This window comes from Erythrolamprus reginae, chromosome 2 (assembly GCF_031021105.1).
Source record: "Erythrolamprus reginae isolate rEryReg1 chromosome 2, rEryReg1.hap1, whole genome shotgun sequence".
NCBI lineage: Eukaryota > Metazoa > Chordata > Lepidosauria > Squamata > Dipsadidae > Erythrolamprus > Erythrolamprus reginae.
Window position 1 is genome coordinate 139,428,903 of NC_091951.1, and position 20,589 is coordinate 139,449,491.

At 41.1% G+C, this 20,589-nt stretch overlaps 1 protein-coding gene across 3 annotated transcripts in view; it reads right to left on the reverse strand.

Moving 5' to 3' along the window:
- AKAP8L (A-kinase anchoring protein 8 like) overlaps positions 1-11,439 on the reverse strand; it is a 33,110-nt gene extending 21,671 nt beyond the window's left edge. For 2 of the 3 annotated variants that reach the window (XM_070739654.1, XM_070739652.1), the window contains exons 1-2: positions 11,289-11,439; positions 3,348-3,380 (exon numbers count right to left, since the gene is read on the reverse strand). In XM_070739654.1, coding sequence (XP_070595755.1) covers positions 3,348-3,380; positions 11,289-11,301 — 46 coding nt within the window. In that variant the 5' untranslated portion in view covers positions 11,302-11,439. The remainder of the gene's footprint in view (positions 1-3,347; positions 3,381-11,288) is intronic. The other variant, XM_070739653.1, reaches the window with a different exon arrangement.
- Between the last annotated feature and the right edge of the window lie 9,150 nt (positions 11,440-20,589).

Consider the following 20,589-nt stretch of genomic DNA (forward strand, 5'->3'; position numbering starts at 1 on the left):
TGGGGGAATTGAGATATTCCCTTGCCCCTAGGCTTATAAAATTTATGCTTGGTATGTCTGTATGTATGATTGGTTTCTCAAATTAGGGTTTCTTAATTTAACTTAAACTTAAATATTAGATTTGTTTATATTGTCTTATTATTGTTGTTAGCTGCCCCGAGTCTACGGAGAGGGGCGGCATACAAATCTAATAAATAAATAAACAAACAAACTAACTAACTAACTAACTTCCAGGATGTCAATTAAAGAAAACTACTTCACGAGTAAAGACAAAATATATACTGACATATTTATATACATTTATGAATATGGATACATCATGTAGCTGAAGAGTCTACAAAAGCAATCAGTTCAGTCTCTGAAAACCATTCAAATAAAGTTATTCTGGTTAGGGTTTCAAATACTTCAGTGACTTGAATGAAGAATATTCTGCATTTGTTCTGAATTTCATTTAAAATGGTATTTATAACCCTCCAACAAACTGGACACCTAAATCATCAATATAACTTCCATATTATGAAAGTCTCCACTTGCTCAAGATATTGTTTCTTAAAGATATAGAGCAGTGGTTCTCAACTTTTTTGTTCATTACAGGCTATCTTTAAATACTTTTTGTGGCCCACGGACCAGGGCCATTGTTCCCTGTAAGCTGCGCGCATGAGTATGCGCCCCCCCCAAAATACCCCCCCGCGCACCCTTTTCCAGGGGGGCGGGGGCGGGGAGGCGTCGGCAGTAGAAGGCGCTGCCCCCCACCTGCCCGATCCGCCCCCTCTCCTCCTCTTCCGCTGAAAGAAAAACGCGGAGGCTGCCTGCTTGAGCCTCCCGTAGCTCCACCCCGCTTCGCCCTGCCTGTCATCCTCCGTTGTGTTTTCGGGGGGGAGCGGCAGGAAAGCCCTGTGCCGGCCAGGAAAGCCAGCGCGCCTTTTAAACACGCTGCTTTCCTGCACCTCTTTCCTAGGGGGGTGGGAAGTGGCCTCCTCCCTCCCCCCTGCCCAGGAAAGAGTTGCAAGAAAGCAGCACATTTGAAAAGCCCTGGCCGGCACAGGGCTTTCCTGCCGCTCCCGCCCCCCCCCCCCCCGAAAACACAACGGAGGTCCAGGATGACAGCCAAAGAGGGGTGGAGCAACGGGAGGCTCAAGCTGGTGGCGGCAGACCTCCGTTGTGTTTTCGGCTGGGGGGAGGCAGGAGGACTTTCCTGGCTTTCCCGGGCAGCTGGCTTGAGCCATGTTTGTGCCGGTCAGCAAAGCCAGCTGCTTGCCAGAGACGTGGAGAGAAAGAAGGGAAAGAGAGGGAGGGAAAGAGGAGAGGAAGGAAGGGAGAGAGGGAGAAAGAGAGGGAGAGGGAGGGGAAGAGGGGAAGGAAGGAAAAGAGAGAGACAAAGAGAAAAAAGTGGAAGGAAGAGAGAAGGAAAGAAAGGAAGGGAGAGAGAGAAAGAGAGAAGATAGGAAGGAAGAGAGAGTGAGAGAGAGAGAGCAAGAAAGAGTGAGAGAGGAGAGAAGAAGGAAGAGAGTGAGAGAGAGTGAGAGAGAGGAATAAAGCAAGAGAGAGAAGAGTGGAAGGAAGAGAGAGGGAGAGAGAAATGATAGAAAAAAAGGGGGGAAAGAGAAATGAGAAAATGATTGAGGCAGAGAATGACAGGAAAGAGAGAGAAACAGAGAGAGAAGTGACTCTTGATTTAAAGCATATGGTAAAAGCACTTAAATAATAACAGAGAAAAAAAAACCCAGCCCTCACCTGTTTTTATTAATATGTTTTTGGATTTGCTGGTTGTTTTAGTTTTAATAGTAATAGAGTTTGGTTTTGTTTTATTATTAATTTCTTTTAATAAAAAAGAAGGCATTTATTATATTTATTTATTTGTTTGTTTGTTTGTTTATTTGTACTTTTATGCCGCCCAGTCCCAAGGGGACTGCCGCTCAGACACTATACTTTTCCGCCCACCCCGAAAAAAAATGAGAAGGAACATTGACCAGGGCTATGGACCCCAAGACAATTTAAGATTTAAATTTTAACATTTCTTCAAGCCTTCATGGACCCTGTAATGACATCATGGATTCTCAGGGGTCTGTGGACCACAGGTTGAGAACCACTGATATAGAGGATGATATTTATTTATTTATTTATTCATTCATTCATTCAATAATTCATTCAATCATTCATTCATTCGATTTTTATGCCGCCCTTCTCCTTAGACTCAGGGTGGCTTACAACATGTTAGCAATAGCACTTTTTAACAGAGCCAACATATTGCCCCCACAATCTGGGTCCTCATTTTACCCACCTCGGAATGATGGAAGGCTGAGTCAACCTTGAGCCAGTGATGAGATTTGAATCGCTGACCTTCAGATCTACAAGTCAGCTTCAGTGGCCTGCAGTACAGCACTCTACCTGCTGCAATCTTTAGCATACAAATATTCAATTTATCTATTTGAAATGAAGCCCTACTGTGTTTCCTGAGGTTAATTGCAAGGTATGGCTGATGTAAAAATGTGAATTTCCATGGATGCATGAAAATACTTCGTTCTACCTTATATATTTAGAGAAATGGTAGGCAAGGAAGCCAGTTTAGGTGAATTGTTGCAAATACTTTTTCATATAAATACCTTTTAGGATACATTTAAGTAACTATAGATGGAACTATAAATATTATAAAATCTGCTACTATAGCTCAGGGGTCCCGAGTCCACGACATACCGGAAACTGGGCCTCACAAACAAGTGAAGCTCCATCCAAGTAATTCAGGCAGCACATGAAACCACACCCCTTGGGTCCTCAGAAAAACCTATCTCAATGGAACCGGTCCCTGGTCCCCAAAAGGTTGGGGGCAGCTGGTATAGCTCAGAGGACAGTGATGGTGAACCTTTTTTGGGTTGGATGCCAAAAGGGTGCACACGTGTGCGATATCACACATGCCCACACCCATAATGCAATGACTTCCTCCCCCATGCATGCGCACAACCCCTGCACTGATCCCACATATGTGCACAATCCTCCTGCACTGACCTCTCTGCGAATATGCACACAGGCTTTATTGAAGACTTCAGATTTCTGGTAGACCTGTTGGACTATTTTTCACCATCCCCAGGCTTCAGGAGGCTTTCTTGAAGCATGGGAAGAGCGAAAATGGCTGAAAAGAAGTCTGAAAATCACCTAGCTAACACACGCATGTGCACTAGAGCTGACATAAGGGAATGCTTCACGTGCCCTCAAATATGAAAAGACAACATTACAAAGATCATATATTAAATTAACAAAAATGTGATACTTTGAAATTTTTTTCTGGTTAAATTAGTGTGATTGACTTATCTATAAAACAAATGCTAGCATTCCATTAAAACTGTACTTACCTCTATTTGTTCCAGAATTCCAATTTCCATAACCTAGAAAGAAATTTCTAAATGAGTATTTCTCAAAATGATTCAGATTTGTTTATATGTAAATTGATAGTATTCCACACTATATGCCATATTTCATTCAGTAAGCAGTAGTTTGCAACTCTTGCTTTAAAGCAACGATGGCGAACCTTTTTTTCCTCAGGTGCTGAAAGAGCGTGGGTGAGCTATCGAGGATGCGCGAGTGCCGACACCCATAATTCAATGCCTGGGGAGGGCGAAAACAGCTTCCCCTGCCCCCCAGAGGCCATCTGGAGCCTGGAAATGGCCTGTTTCCCAACTTCTGGTGGAGCCAGTAGGCAAGTGTTTCACCCTCCCGAGGCTCCAAAGGCTTTCCTGGAGCCGGGGGAGGGTAAAAACACCCTCCCCCATCCCCCTAGAATCTCTCTTGAAGCCAAAAATGCCCTTCCAGAGCCTCTGTGTGATCTGGCACACACATACATGTTTATTTATTTATTTATTATTTATTTATTATTTGGATTTGTATGCCGCCCCTCTCCGAAAACTCGGGGCGGCTCACAACATGTTGGAGCTGAGCTAAGGCAACAACAGCAGACATGGTTCTGCATGCCACCTGTGGTTCCATGGGCCATCTGTGGCACCAGCGCCATAGGTTTGCCATCACTCCTCTAGAGTTTTAATCTCATTTATGAGTTTTTCTTCGTTAAAATCTTAAATTTGTGATTATTTCTCATGTTCTGCAGTAGTGTACTGTGAAATAGCACTGTACACATCCTTTTCTAGATTTTATTGTAGAAATATGATGGTGTGATCTACTGCTGAAAATATTGAAGCAATACTCTAATACAAATATCGACAAACCCAGGCGCCTGGTCGCCAGTGGCGCCTAGAAAATGTTGTCTGGCGCCTAGAAAATGTTGCCTGCTGTACTGTATGTATACAGTATATTTTTCCCGCCTTGTGTTTACGCCCAGAAATGGTACATCTTGGCTTCCGTAGCTCCGCCCATCAACCTCGGAGCGAGCTGCTTTCCCAGCGTCCCCTGCGCTTGCGTGCGTCTCTCCCTCCCCCCCTTGCCTCCATTCCGCCTCCTACTCGAACCCCTTCACTCCCCCCCACCGCACACAGACGCTCCGATCTTGGCCGCTCACCCGCCTTCGGAGAGAAGCGGAAGCCCCTCCCCTCCCGGCGTGAGGTTTTGTTCATTCCTCCTCCGGCCGCGTGCGCGGTGACTTCCGACCAGTAACCCCTCCTCCCCCCTCCCCCCCTCACCCGCGTCCCCGGCCCGGTCTCCCTTTCCTTCTTCTCTGTTTCGGTTTCTGACTAACGGTCTCCCCTCGGATCCCGACGGGAGTACAGCAGAGCCGGCTCGGCGGAGCCAGGCCTGCGCCGGGGGGGAGGGGGTGAAAGCGATGTCAGGTGGAGACTCGGCAGCTGCCGCGGCCTCCCCTCAGCCGTTGCCCTTCTCGCTGCCCAAGCCTCCCCCCCTGATGCAACTGAACCCCGGCGAAGGCGTGCGTCCTGTGGGACCTCCCGGGCCGGAACAGTCGCCGAAAAGCGCTCGCATGGGTGGCCGGCCGGACTGGCCTGCCGGGAAACCCGTCAGTCTTCTGGCGCCTCTCCTTCCGCCGTGCGGGGAACCCGAACCGCTCCTTCCCTTCGGGCCAGTAATCTCAACCACACCGGACTACGGTGTGGTTGAGATTACTGCATTGGCTCATCATTTTCGTAAACAGCTATCTCCACCTGAAAGTGATGACCAATGCATTCACTCACTCCTCAATGAGTGGTATGAGTTTAAGGTCCTTGGAAAAGGAAAGAAACTGTGTGAGCTTCTGGATTTGGCACTCTCCAACACCGAGAGATTTCCAGTTCTGGGAAACCTGTTGTCGATTGTAGCGGTGCTCCCTGTCTCAACCTCATGTTGTGAAAGAGGATTTAGTTTGATGAACATGGTCAAAAATAAATTCAGATCAAGGATGCAAGAAGAAAGTTTAAGTGACTTGTTTATGATCACCATGAATGGGCCATCTGTGAAGGCGTTTGATCCTGCCAAGGCTGTGGACCACTGGTACTTCAGCTCTAAAATCACAAGGCATGTTCATGGCCACAAAACGCAAAGTGAAAAACACTAGAATGTTGCCTAAAATCTAAAATATCAAAATATAATATTTATTATCTTTAAAAGTAAAATGTTGTTTATAACGTTTGTAATGTTTTTTTTGTTAAATTAAAAACCAAGTTTGCTTAAAAAAAATTCTGGCTCCTAAATTTTTTGGCTGGCTCCTAGATTCTGAACAACTTTGTCGACCCCTGCTCTAATATACACTGGTCAAAAAAATAAAGGGAACACTTAAAGAACACATCCTAGATCTGAATGAATGAAATATTCTCACTGAATACCAGCACTTTGTTCTGTACAAAGTTGAATGTGCTGACAAAATGTGAAATTGATTGTCAATCAGTGTTGCTTCCTAAGTGGACAGTTTGATTTCACAGAAATTTAAATTACAGGGTGTGGACAAAACAATGGAAACACTTGACTTTTTGGCATCAATGTTTGAACATGTTCAAATCAATCAAAACTTGACATATTTTAATGTTTTTTAAAAATTCTGTTATTTGATATGCTTCTTTAAACTACCTTTTTTTCTTACAGAAGTTTAAGGAAATTGGTTATATCCTTCTAGAAATGGCAGACCTCTCAGACTTTCAAAGAGGCCAAGTTGTTGGTGCTCAAATGGCAGGCGCTAGTGTTAACAGAAAGTGCCCGAATATTTGGCGTTTCAAGAGGTAATGTCTCAAAAGTAATGACTGCTTTTGAAAGAGAAGGGAAAACATCCTCAGCACAGGTCTGGTCGAAAGTCGAAGTTGTCTGAGAGAGAGACCGTCGGACTCTAAAGCGAATTGTTAGAGCGGCTCGCAAGACCACAGCTCCTAAAATCACTGCAGAGCTCAATAGACACGTACAGAACCCAGTTTCCACAAAAACTGTTTGAAGGGAGCTTCACAAATCTGGATTCCATATAAGAGCTGCAATTAGAAAACGTCTGCTCTCAAAGACAAATGTTTCAAAACGTTTAGAGTGGTGTAGAAACTACCAGAAATAGTCCCTCGAGCAGTGGCAAAATGTGATTTTCTCTGACGAATCGTTTACCATTTCTCTGACTTCTGGCTGTGTTTATGTTTGGAGACAGCCAAAAGAATCATTTCATCCAGACTGTCTTCTCCCAACCGTCAAACATGGCGGGGGTTCAGTGATGATCTGGGGTGCTATTTCTTGGAAATCCGCCGGGCCAATGATTTCCCTTCATGGAAGAATTAACAGCCATCACTATTTAGGAATTTTGACTGACCAAATTCATCCTATGGTTCAAGAACTGTTCCCAGAGGGGAATGCCATCTTTCAATATGATAATGCACCAATCCATAGAGGAAGAATTGTTAAAGAATGGCACGAGGAACATTCTAATGAAGTTCAGCATCTCATCTGGCCACCACAATCACCAGACCTCAACATTATTGAGCATTTATGGTCAATTTTAGAGATTCAAGTAAGAAGTCAATTTCCACCACCATCGTCTCTAAAAGAACTGGAGAGTGCTTTAACTGAAGAATGGGCTAAAATTCAGACAGTTCTTTTAATGGGAGTACAGTAGTCCCTCACCTATCGCTGGTGTTACGTTCCAGACCTGGCCTTGATAGGTGAAATCCGCAATGGGGAATTTACTGACTGATAGTACTTATTTAAGTATTTATATTGTAATTGTTTGGTAAGCTTTCATTGTTTTAAGTGTTTATAAACCCTTCCCACACAGTATTTATTTTAAGTACAGTATTTAAATACAGTATTTACAATTTTAGATATATTTTTTTTGTTGAAAAACCTGCTGATCGAGTTCGGCGGGCTGTTTAAATCTGCCGATCGACTTCCTCAGAAACCTGCGATGAAGTGAAGCCGCAGTAGGTGAAGCGCGATATAGCGAGGGACTACTGTACTATCATTACTGAGACATACAAAAGCAGGTCACTAAATGATTGTCTACCCACATGAGAATATTTAAATCTTATATCTTTCTACCTTTATTCATGACCACATATTACCAGTTGTTGGTTATTTAACAAAATACCTAAATACAATTTTTAAATACTCCTAACAAATCTATCAAAGTTGAGAACAGTATTATTTCTATAAACCCATTATCCATTAACCACCAATAATCTGTATTAAATCATACTTATATATTATACAACTCCAGAGTTAAAAAGGATAAAATCCTGATTACACAAATAAAATTTACAATGATGAAAAAATTCAAGCTATTTATTATGCTATCATATTTGATTTTAAGCTTATTTGAAGATAATTGCACTCATTTTAAGACTCTGGAGCACAAGTGCTAAAAAAGATTATATGTACAATCTGACAACGATCACTTTGGAAGAAATTGAGGAGGCATATTTAGCTAAACATAACACAGACCTCGCCAAAGCATTAGAATAGAATAGAATAGAATTTTATTGTGAACGAAAGTGTGGTTGGACACACAAGGAATTTGTCTTGGTGCATATGCTCTCAGCATACATAAAATAAATATACATTTGTCAAGAATCATGTGGTACGACACTTAATGATTGTCATAGGGGTCAAATAAGCAATGAAGAAGCAATATTAATAAAAATCTTAGGATATAAGCAACAAGTTACAGTCATACAGTCAACATGGGAAGAAATGGGTGATAGAAATGATGAGAAAAACTAGTAGAATAGAAGTGCAGATTTAGTAGAAATTCTGACAGTGTTGAGGGAATTATTTGTTTAGTAGAGTGATGGCGTTCGGAAAAAAACCTGTTCTTGTGTCTAGTTGTCTTGGTGTGCAGTGCTCTGTAGCATTACAGAAAAAATGTTGCACCATTTTTATGAAGATGCAGAAAATATCTAAGAAAACCATAAAGATTCTGAACCTCTCACCCAGTTTTGGGGGGGAAAGGCTAATAGTTTCTAACACAGGTAGTCCTCAATTTACGACCACAATTGAGTCCAAAAATTCTGAGACATTTGTTAAGCAAATTTTGCAACCTTTCTCGCCTCAATTGTTAAGTGAATCACTGCAGTTGATAAGTGAGTAACCTGGTATTTAAGTGAATGTGGCTTTCTCATTGACTTTACTGGTCAGAAAGTAACAAAATGTGATCAAATGATCTTGGGACACGGGATGGTCATCAACATGAACAAGCTGCCAAGCATCTGAGTTTTGGTCACGTGATCATGGGGATACTGGAAATGTGATAATTGTGAAAAACGGTCATGAATTTTCAGTGCTGCTGTAACTATGAATGGTCACTAAACAATGTATGTATGTGTGTGTATATATGTATATGTGCATATATGTGCATATGTAGTTATGAAAACCTTTGAAAGGCTAGTGATGTTCCACTTGAAAACCATCACGGATCCACTGTTAGACCCCCTGCAATTTGCATACCGAGCAAATACGGTAGATCAACAGATGATGCTGTTAATATGGCTCTACACTACATCCTTCAACATCTTGAATATCCAATGACCTAAGCTAGGGTCCTCTTTGTGGACTTCAGTTCAGCATTCAATACCATCGTACCGGACAGTCTCTTAACCAAACTAAATCAGCTAGCGGTACCTGAACACACTTGTAAGTGGATCACAAGCTTCCTAACAGACAGGAAGCAGCAGGTGAAGCTAGGAAAAATCACATCAGATACATGTACAATTAGCACAGGTGCCCCCCAAGGTTGTGTACTCTCACCACTTCTCTTCTCTCTATACACTAATGACTGCATCTCATACGATCCATCTGTTAAACTACTGAAGTTTACAGATGATACAACAGTGATCGGACTCATTCGAGACAATGATGAATCCGCATACAGACGGGAAGTTGGACAACTATCCTTGTGGTGTGACCAGAACAATCTAGAACTGAACACACTCAAAACCATAGAAATGGTGGTAGACTTTAGGAGAAACCCTTCTACCCTTCCACCTCTCACAATACTAGACAACACAGTATCAACAGTAAAGATCTTCAAATTTCTAGGTTCTATCATATCTCAAGACCTAAAATGGTCACCTAACATCAAAAACATCATCAAAAAAGCACAACAAAGAATGTTCTTTCTGCGCCAGCTCAGGAAACTCAAACTGCCCAAGGAGCTGCTGATACAGTTCTATAGAGGAATCATTGAGTCTGCACCTCTATAACTGTCTGGTTTGGTGCTGCAACCCAACAGGACCGACACAGACTTCAGAGGACAATCGGAACTGCAGAAAAAGCAATTGCTGCCAACCTGCCTTCCATTGAGGACCTGCTGTATACTGCATGAGTCAAAAAGAGGGCGGGGAAAATATTTACTGACCCCTCACATCCTGGACACAAACTGTTTCAACTCCTACCCTCAAAACGTCACTACAGAGCACTGCACACCAAGACAACTAGACACAAGAACAGTTTTTTTCCGAACGCCATCACTCTACTAAACAAATAATTCCCTCAACACTGTCAGACTTTCTACTAAATCTGCACTTCTATTCTACTAGTTTTTCTCATTGTTGCTTATATCCTAAGATTTTTATTAATATTGCTTCTTCGTTGCTTATTTGACCCCTATGACAATCATTAAGTGTCGTACCACATGATTCTTGACAAATGTATATTTTATTTTATGTACGCTGAAAGCATATGCACCAAGACAAATTCCTTGTGTGTCCAATCACACTTGGCCAATAAAATTCTATTCTATTCTATTCTATGTATATACACTGCTCAAAAAAATAAAGGGAACACTCAAATAACACATCCTAGATCTGAATGAATGAAATATTCTGTACAAAGTTGAATGTGCACAAGCATGTGGAATTGATTGTCAATCAGTAGTTTGATTTACTTGGAGTTATATTGTGTTATTTAAGTGTTCTTTTTATTTTTTTGAGCAGTATACTGTATATTGCAATATATATATATTTCAAGTTTGGAAAATATGTATATATGTATACTGGTCTATTTAAAAGGAACCACTGCCAATGTAAGTTCTGTGCATCTTCCCCCATCCTCACTATTAATTAATTTAATAGGACTAATTAATTAATAGGACTGCCGGCTAAGGGTCAGAAAGCAACAACCCTAGCTTAGTGTATGTGTGGGTATGTACACACACACACAGATCCATTGAAAAGGAACCACTGCCGATGTGGGTTCTGTGCATCTTCCCTCATCCTCACTCCTATTAATTAATTAATTTAATTTTAACTTGATTGTCCTTACACCTCACACAATGAAATTAAATGCCATCTTCAGTAGACATTAAACCCCTCCCCCCAAGAAACCCTTCACATTCTATATAACTGTATTGAAAACCCCTGATACGACTGTTATAACTACTGGCAAGAATGGGGGGCGGGGAGGTCCAGGCGTGCAGACGACAGGTTATAGTATATACAGTATATCATATGTCGAAAATGCCCAGCTTCCTTTCCCTCACGCCGCTGCCCCAGAGGGTCGATAACCGCTCTTCGTTTCTCGCGCCTTCCACAAATGGGGGCGGGGGGAGAAGGGGGAGGTTGAGCTCCGGTGACCAGAATGAGGCGAGGCCCCTCACGACCCCTCCTTTCCGAAGGGCCAAAGCTCCCGCAAGGTTTCACAAGGACGGTGAACGAAAGGAGGCTGGGGCCGAGGCTTCTGCTTAAGACCACGGACGTTGGCGAGGAGCAGGAGCCAGCAATGCCTGAACACAGGGCGGGTGGGTGGGCGGGGGTGGCAACGCTCGTGACCCCACCCCCGGAACGCTGCCATGGGCTGGGCCCGGCGCTCCTCTCGGTCCCCTCCCGCAGAGCCAAAGCCTCCCCCTCCCGTTAACCGCCCTCCGCTCGAGAGCCCGTCTCCTCTTCCACTCCCCTCACCTGAATAGCTCATGATGGCGGCGGCGGTCCCAACGCCGCTCCTCCTCACCCGTTACCTCCTGCGCCAGACGGCAACCGTAGCTGGCTTTAGCCCCGCCTCTCGACACCGTCCGCCGTGGTCACTTTCCCCAGCCTCAGTCTTCTCATTGGTGACGGGGAATCCTCCGTCCCGCCCCTTTTCCGGTTCTATTGGTCCGTGAGGGTCCAAAGCGCCGCGGCTCACTCGATAAGGGAAACGTCCGTCAGATCTATTGGGTAAGCGGTAGGGTAAAGAGGGATGCCAGTTTTAGCCCACCAAGCGAACAGTGTGTTGTTGCTCGAGATTATTGGGTCTGACTGAACCCTTACAGCACGTTAACGGGCGAATAAACGTCGGATACTTAATTTGTGCACGCTGTTTTCTATAGCTTGCGGGCGGGCAATGGGCTTTCAATGAGAGGCACGCTGAATTCTTGCCTTTGGCTAGGAGGAGCGCGCCTTCTATCGGGAGCTGCCCATCGGAATGTAACCTGTTGTCGCTCACAACGCGAGTGTGCCCGATAAGGGGGTACTCTCCTATACATCAGTGTTTCCCAACCTTGACAACTTGAAGATATCTGGACTTCAACTCCCAGAATTCCCCAGCCAGCGAATCCTGGCTGGGGAATTCTGGGAGTTGAAGTCCAAATATCTTCAAGTTGCCAAAGTTGGGAAACACGGCTATACATGTTTGACAAATAAAGAAAATAAATTTCTGGGAGTTGAAGTCCCTAAGCTTTGATGGCTGAGGGATCCTGGGAATTGAAGTCCCTAAGCTTTGATGGCTGAGGAATTCTGGGAGTTGAAGTCCATAAGTCTTAAAAGTTTCCGAGGTTGGAGACCCTTGCTGTAAAGGGCTTCTAGCGACGTGCTTTGTGTAGGTTGGGCCTATCTTCATTGGCTACTTGTGGAAATCGTTTGAGCCGCACCCTCATGCAGAACATGAGAATACTGTATAAACTTGGGTTTTAGATTAGCTAGTTTTAAATTTAATTGGATTTAGGATATTTTGTATTGTTTTTATATGTTGTAAACCGCCCCGAGTCTAATAAATAAACAAACAAACACCGGTGTAATAAACTCATGGAGGATATCGGTCGTTAGAAGTCAAAATTGGTGACACTTAACCAGTGTAAAATATCAATAAATTGGCTGTTTGATAAGGGGGGGAAAGTTTCCACTTAAGGTACCTCAGGAACCCTCGTTCATTCTTAGGTTGGATTCAATTGAAGCCATTTGAGGGGTCACTAAGGTAAGATTTATCCTAGGTTATATGCAAATTGAGGTTGACACTCGTTAAAACTTTTGAGTCAACTGGTGGACATAACCCACACATTGTTTTCTTGACAGTTATATACAGTAACTGATCAGTCATTGTCTTCTAGGTCCAGTTTCTGATTTGTTTTATTGTGCTATAGCACAGATCTGCAAATAGTACTTTCTTTTTTGTATTTTGTATTTTTGAAAAATAAATTATTGAATTAATTTAAAACAAACCAACATACAAAATACTGTACTATCTGTCTGTTTATCTATCTACACATGTGTGCGCGCGCGTGCGCGCAACATACAAAAAAACAAGAAGAAAAAGGGAAAATACACTAACATAAACAACATAACATAACCTAAAAAGAAATAAAAAGAAAAAATTGTATATGTATACTACAGCATTACATATTGCTATCGTAAGTCTATTATGTTCTTTACTTTTGATTTATTTATTCTTATTATCTTTCTTCACCCATAGTATCTTGTATCATATTTATTATGTCAATTTTTTGGGTGTGTGTTCCAACCATTTATACCAGTTCCCCCCAATTCTATAAAATTCTGTGTCCTCTTTATCATGTAATTGCACTGTCATTTTACACATCTCTGCACATTCCAGTATTTTGGTTATCATGAGGTTGGTAGGGAAATAGCAAATAGTACTTTTGAGCCAAAGAGTCTGCAAATTTGGTCTCCAAATTTTAGCCTGCTAGCTATGGTGAATATATAAAATCAAGGCTGCCTGATAAGAGAAAATGGTTCTTGGCAGTGAGATAAAGGCTACTGCCTTTTCCTTAAACGGGACTCTGCAATGTAGTCTACTGCAATGCAGCATCGTTCTCTAATAATGAAACACCCCTTGAAAGAGTCTAGCTAAAAAAATCTTGCTAAATCTGATTCAGACTGTAAGTAGGGGCTCTGACAGCCTTCAAATATTGGCTGTTTTTTTAAATTTCTAGCATTGCTTCCTATTGAAGCCCTCTGTTTTCAATATAAGACTACAGTACTACCACAGAATGACACCCAAACAAAACCTCGGAACTACATGGGGGGGGGGGGGAGCATCAGGTAGCCCATGGCTAGCCTCAGATAGTTTTTATCTAATTATATTACCTGTCCCAGGATTGCAGTGTAGTACCCCTTGGGGCTCAGATCAGCCTGCCTCAAAGAAGACACAAAATTGTTACTTCACTCCTGCATCTTTGGAGGAGCCAGGACGGGGAAAGGACTAAACATATAAGTAAGTAAGTAAGTAAGTAAGTAAGTAAGTAAGTAAGTAAGTAAGTAAGTAAGTAAGTAAGTAAGTAAGTAAGTAAAACTAACTAACTAACTAACTAACTAACTAACTAACTAACTAACTAACTAACAACAGGGACTAAATGGCCATGGCCATGCTTTGTCAAAAAAAAATTTTAAATCCCCCCCTCCCAAAAACCTGAAAACAAGATTGTGACACACACAGAGTGCCAGAAATTCTGCTTCTACACATGTGCAGAAAAAACAACCCTGGAATTAAAATAAAAAATAAAAAAGATGTGGCAGCGTTCACGGACCAGCACTGACAGAACCAGTTCCATGACATCACCAGCAGTTTGCTACTGGTTCTATGGGCCTGATGCAAACCAGGAGGAACCCATCTCTATTACTAAAGGCAATCACTTATCAGGCTGCTAAAGGGAGCAGATTGCTGAAGAATCTTGTGTTGCTCAGTCTTTGCATCTGTTCTGTCTGGTATTGCTTATGAGACGTTTCTTTCAGTTTGGATGAGATGAACTAATTGCCCAGCAGTTTCTAGAAGCAGCAAAGTGAGCTCTGGAAGGCAGCAATGGTAGAAATCAGGATTCTGAGTTAACTAGATTTATTTTTATTTTTATTTATTTATTCATTTGTCCAATACACAAATACATAGGAAGAAAAATAGACATGTGGTAATATAAATGAGGGTGAAAGTGAACTTAGAGGAGAGGATATAAGAAAGGAAGAGAATATATAAGATAGGAGAAAGAAAGGAAAGACAATTGGACAGGGGACGAAAGGCATACCAGTGCACTTATGTACGCCCCTTACTGGCCTCTTAGGAACCTGGAGAGGTCATCGTGGAGAGTTAAAGGGAGAAGTGTTGGGGATTAGGGGTTGACACAATTGAGTCCGGTAATGACTTCCATGCTTTGATAACTTGATTGTTGAAATCATATTTTTTACAGTCAAGTTTTACAGTCAAGTCAAGATCCATCCATTCTAGCGGGTAGATTTCATTGTGGCTTAGAGTGCCTGGTTTCATAACAGATGGGAAAATGAACTGTTGCTGCCTTTGACAGACTCTTGGGACTTGCCTGATGAACTTTTATTTTCAGTCTTATTTTTAAGCAGCCATGACTTTTATTGGCCTTTGTTTCTTTTGCAATCTTTTTATGCAGCAAATGGATTTGAGATAGGCTAGGACAGTGATGGTTAACCTATGGCATGGGTGCCACAGGTGGCATGCGGAGGCATAACTGACGGCCCGAGAGCCATTGCCCTAGCTTAGCTCCAGCCAGCTGATTTTCGGTTCACACAGAAGCTCTGGGAGGGCATTTTCGGCTTCTGGAGAGCCTCGGGGGGATGGAGGGGGATGTTTTTGACCTCCCCAGGCTCCAGGGAAGCCTCTGGAACCTGGGGAGGGTGAAAAACAGGCCTACCGGGCCCGCCACAGGTTGGGAAATGGGCTGTTTCTGACCTTCAGAGGGTCTCCGGGAGCAGAGGAGGCAATTTTTACCCTCCCAGGCAATCAATTATGGGTGTGGGCATTTGTGCAGGCATGATAGTGCATGTGCACATGATTTCGGCATGATAAAAAATGTTGGCCTGCAAATTAAACTTGTAGGTTTTTCTTCTTGTCAACTGCCCCCCCCCCCCAATGTTGGTAAGGGGTATCCTCTTTTTCCTATGCCCCCAAGTATTAATTGGTGAGTAAATCTGATTGCTTATTTGTATCCCATGACAATCATTAAGTGTTGTACCTCATGATTCTTGACAAATGTATCTTTTCTTTTTTCTACACTGAGAGATATGCACCAAAGACAAATTCCTTTTATGTCCAATCACATTTGGCCAACAAAGAATTCTATTCTGTTCTGTTCTGTTCTATTCTATTCTTGCATTTCCCTTATTTTGTAGCCAGGATTTTACTATTCAGCTGAATTTGTTGCAAAATAGGTATTTTGTTTTTGAAATCTTTCTTAATGATAGCTCAAACAGCTATAAGCAATTTCCTGCTGAATTAACTTCTCAAAAAGATGCGATATTGAAAACGAACCTGGCCTTAGAGTAGTTATTAGTGTCTATATGTAATTTATTCAAAGCTTCTGAATTTTCCATGAAAGTTTAACAGAATGTAACAGAAATTAAGATAATTTCTCCCTGTCAAGAAACAGGGAAACCTTTTAAAGAGGTCAAAACGCTTGAGACTTGGATGACAGATTGCAGTGGGTGATACTCCACTGTTTATATGGTTATATTGTTTCATATTGTTTATGGAAATTGCTATGATTGCCCTTCTCCTGCTTGGATGTTTAGTCTTCTTCAGTGTTTCCTTTCAATATCTAAAACCCAACATTGCCATTATTTTTAGTTTTGTCCCACAGAACACTCCCACCATAGATCCCATGCAATGTCAAATGTTAACTCTTTACTTAATTATTTAAAGGGCGAGTTAACAAATTAATACTTTGCGAAACAAATAGGGAATTTTTAACCTGGAAATTTATGCTTCATTATTAGCATTTTAATAAAGGCGATATGAAACACTTTAGTGTAACATTGTCTTCTTTTGAAGTTTAGGAAACCATGTTTTTTCTTTGAGCCAAAACTTTCCCTGGGTGGGAAAAAAGATGCAATATTTTTTAAAAGATGACTATTTTTTTCTTCATTTCTAATCAACGGCTTCTGTGGTTTGATTTATGCTGATGCATCACATGTATCAAATGTATGTGGCATTTGTTTCTATAGAGAATATAAAGATTTGCCTTCTCCCACTTAGTAAAATGCTTTTTGCTTTGTCTAAAAAACTTATGGTGTTTGAAGGCAGGGGAAACACATAAACCATTTTTCAAAGACATTGAATATTACTCTGATTGAGAAACTATGTTCTCTCTGGTTCTGTGACAATCGTATGGGCAATAAATACATCTTGGGAGACCCCTGGATCTGAATCTAATTTCATGCAATCTCACCATCTTGAGGATTACTGGCTGGTAGATGGAGATATCAGGATTTTTATTTCAATAAATTTGAGAGAACATAACTTTTATTATATTTAATTAGAATGTTTGTAGCCCAATTTTATATCCATCTTAAAGCTGACCGAACAACTCTGTGATTTCAGTTCTATTTTTTCTCCACTCTTTTTTGTTTTTACTATCTCATATGATGAAAAGTTCAGAGAAATTGAAATTAAAGGTATTTCCCTAATATTAATTTTAAAATGGGAATTTTAAAAAATATAAATGTGTAGCGATAATAGTGTCAATTTTAAAAAATGACATACTAAGAGTAATGCATTCTTGAAAAACGTAGTCAAACAATGGGACTTAAATGTAGTTTGCTTAGTAAAACATAATCTGTGAATTCAACTGTTGTGGACTGATGAGTAAATTAATCCATGCTGTAGTATACTTCTGTAAAGCAAATCTCACTTTTTAAAAGTAATGCGTTTTCACTAGTGTGTTAAAGGTTTTTTCCTTACTCTAATTCCAGATTATCATTTAATATATGCTAAAATTACTTATTTATTCAAGTTATTAAGACATTAAATTGGAAACCCTCAAGGAGATTAATGTTTTAAAAATATCATTATACACCATTCAGTGTGATCACACATCGGCTCATGGCCTATTTGCAAAGCCCAATTTTTCACAAGTAGGAATAATAGGGCTGAGCAGAGCAGGAATTATAACATTCCAAGCCATTTCTGTGGAATCCAGATGGCATTGTTTAACAGAAAGGACCCAAAACATATCCACCTGGTCAGGCATTGAAGACCAGAAAAAGGTGGTACTGAGACATGTACGGTTTTATAGATGACAACCAGTACCTTGAATTACACCTGGAAACACAAGTATCTGAGGCTGTAAATCTGACGTGCAAAAATGCGAAAGACCACAAAATGACAGAAGACAGTTTGCACTGCCTAATAGTCATATTCTGTCTTAGTGCCGAGCCCAATAATCAGATGCACACCAATTGTCTAACTAATAAAAAGATTTAATATTTACAAAAGTCTCAGTGTTGTAAGAGTCTTAAAAGAGTCTTTTCAAAGGAAGAAGCAAATCTAGCAAAGTGTTATCAGTTGGCCAAAATCCCAGAGCGAAGATAAACCCAGTAATAATTACCAGCTGTAGAAGAGTTCCAAAGCGTACTTCAGAAATTAGCTGGAAGACCGAAGCTCATTAACAAAGCTAAGAATGTTCTCTTTTGAAATCCAAACTGAATGTAGGAGTCAAGATGATTTCTAAATTAACTTTGGTTTTCTGTAACAAGGCTGGGCATGCCTTACCCTTAGAGTGAGGGCATGTAGTACTACTCGTGCCTCTCCTCTTAGCCAACCATTCTTAAATGTCCTTCGTGCCCTAGCATCCCGAAGAGGCTCCTCCTCTTCCCCTGAGTCACTCAAGACAGGAAATGCTAATTCATTCCTGGCAGGAAGTACTGACTCACTCATCTCAGGAAGTGCAGCAGGCCCTGGCTGTTGCTCTGACCTTGACCCTTCATCTTCACTGTCCATCTCAGGTGCCAGAAACACAGGACATCTGTTCCACACTTTCCTAGTCTCGGCGTCCTCCGAGTCCGTGATTATTTGTGCAGGACGCGAGCAAACCACAAGTCATCTAGAGGTTTGTATCCCAAATCTGGCAGTGCTACTGCCTGCTATATTCTGATAACTGTCTCATGGTGTTTCCTGCTCACCAATCCCCATCATGTAAGCTAATATTTGTAGCTACACCTATGTATATTGGGTATCCAATCTTCTAAAAAAGCAGTCTCATCCAGTTAAATATTCCTGAGGCAAATGTTTAAGATGAAACAAATGTTTCTGTGGATTAAACTGCATCTCAATCATGTTGTACTGTTTTTAATACATATTATTCCCATCTTTTGATCCATTAATTTGAATGTACTATTTGAATTAATTTTTTATTCTGCTGATTAGCCTGACCCATTCGAATAGATTGTTTCTTTAATTATGCTTAACTTCTTAATGGTATATTAATATATCATTAACCAAATTTTACAGAAATATATGCAGCATTGGGTATAGTAAATTCATGTCATCAAATGTATTATGACATTTTTGTATAAGTGAAAAACTCTATTCACAATCAGCTTTGTGGTTTTTGACTCTCTTCGTGGTATATTTGTTCCTTTAATAAAGATCTTTGTTCTATCAGTACATGTGAAGAGATTTTCTGGTTTTGAAAAAGGTTGAGCTTAGCTTAACCAAATCAATCTATTTTTGCCTCTGTCTGGCTACCTAAGTTAATATGAAATAAAACAATCATATTTTTGACCCATACATGCATTATAGAAAGCAACTACTGCAGCAAGTCAATGCAACTGATTTTACAGTAAGATATGAGCACATAACCTATGTAGGATCATGGTAAAATTCTTTCAGATTCTCAGATTCCTTCTGAGTTTCAGAAACAATGGACAGTTCAGTCAATTCTTGTGATTTGTATTTTTCTTTTGAAAAGCTTCAATAGCATTTTTCAATATTACAGAATACTGTATATAGTGATTCTGAATGTTTCTTCCTATCCAATTCCCATTCCAAAAGAAGGAATCCAGCTAGACTTCTGCCCCAATCAGGTAGCAGGCAGGAAGAAAAGGGTTTGGGGAAGCTTGTTCTGGAGCTGCCACTTTTGCATGCAATGAGCTGGCTTCCTGAAAGCCTAGCAAGAACAAGGACAGGCCTACAGGCTCCCAACTGCCAGATGATTGGGGCAGAAAGCTTCAGAAGTAGCTGCCATTTCTGCAAGGAATTGTTGGTGCACTGAAAATAGTGGCCACTTCTGGGTGGCAACCTTTGTGGTCCAGGGATGATTGGCCTTTCCTAAAATGAGGTCCACAGATCTTCAAAAGGTAAGTGTGCAATGAGTGAGTGAGGAGAACAGCGCCAAGATTTGTGGGTACAGAGTGGGGTGGGATGTTGGGACAGAGGCAATAGGTGTGTTTTGCAAGATTTCTGTGGTCAATCATAAAGGCAAATTACCTTGCGGGCATTGCAGTGGTCATAAATTCAAAACCCGTTTATAAGTAGTGTTTGGATTCTGCGTAACTTTAGCCGGCCAGTTGTATCTTGAATTTAAGTAATCAGTTGTATCTTGAGGACTACATGTATGAGAGTCTGTTTGGAATTGGGTGGCTTATAAATCTAATTTAAAAAATTAATAAAAATAAAATATTGCATGTATATTATAGAGGAGTGGGGCTGACCTCTTGATTTGTTTACCATTTTTCTGGTTATGACCTCACTAATATTACTAATGTTTACAAGCTTTTGAACTGCCAACCTAGCAGTCTGAAGGCATGGGAAGGTAACAGCGTTCTGTGCGCCTTCAACATTTAGTCATGCTGGCCACATGACCACAGAGATACCTTCCGACAGCGCTGGCTCTTCAGCTTTGAAGCAGAGATAAGCACTGCCCCCTAGAATCAGGAATGACTAGCACGTATGTGCGAAGGGAACCTTTACCTTTACTTATTAGTGATTTTCACTATTCTATTTGCAATTGAACTGAAATCAATAATTAATTTTGCAAAGAAATGTACAGTGGTACCTCGAGATACGAGTTTAATTCGTTCCGGACCTGGGCTCTTAAGTCGAGCAGCTCTTATCTCGAACGACTTTTCCCCATAGGAATTAATGTAAATAATTTTAATTGGTTCCAGCCCTCAAAAAACTCACAAAGTTAGTCTAAATTATGCAGAAAGACATGTTTTTAATGAAGAAATGTACATGTACATATAAATGAAT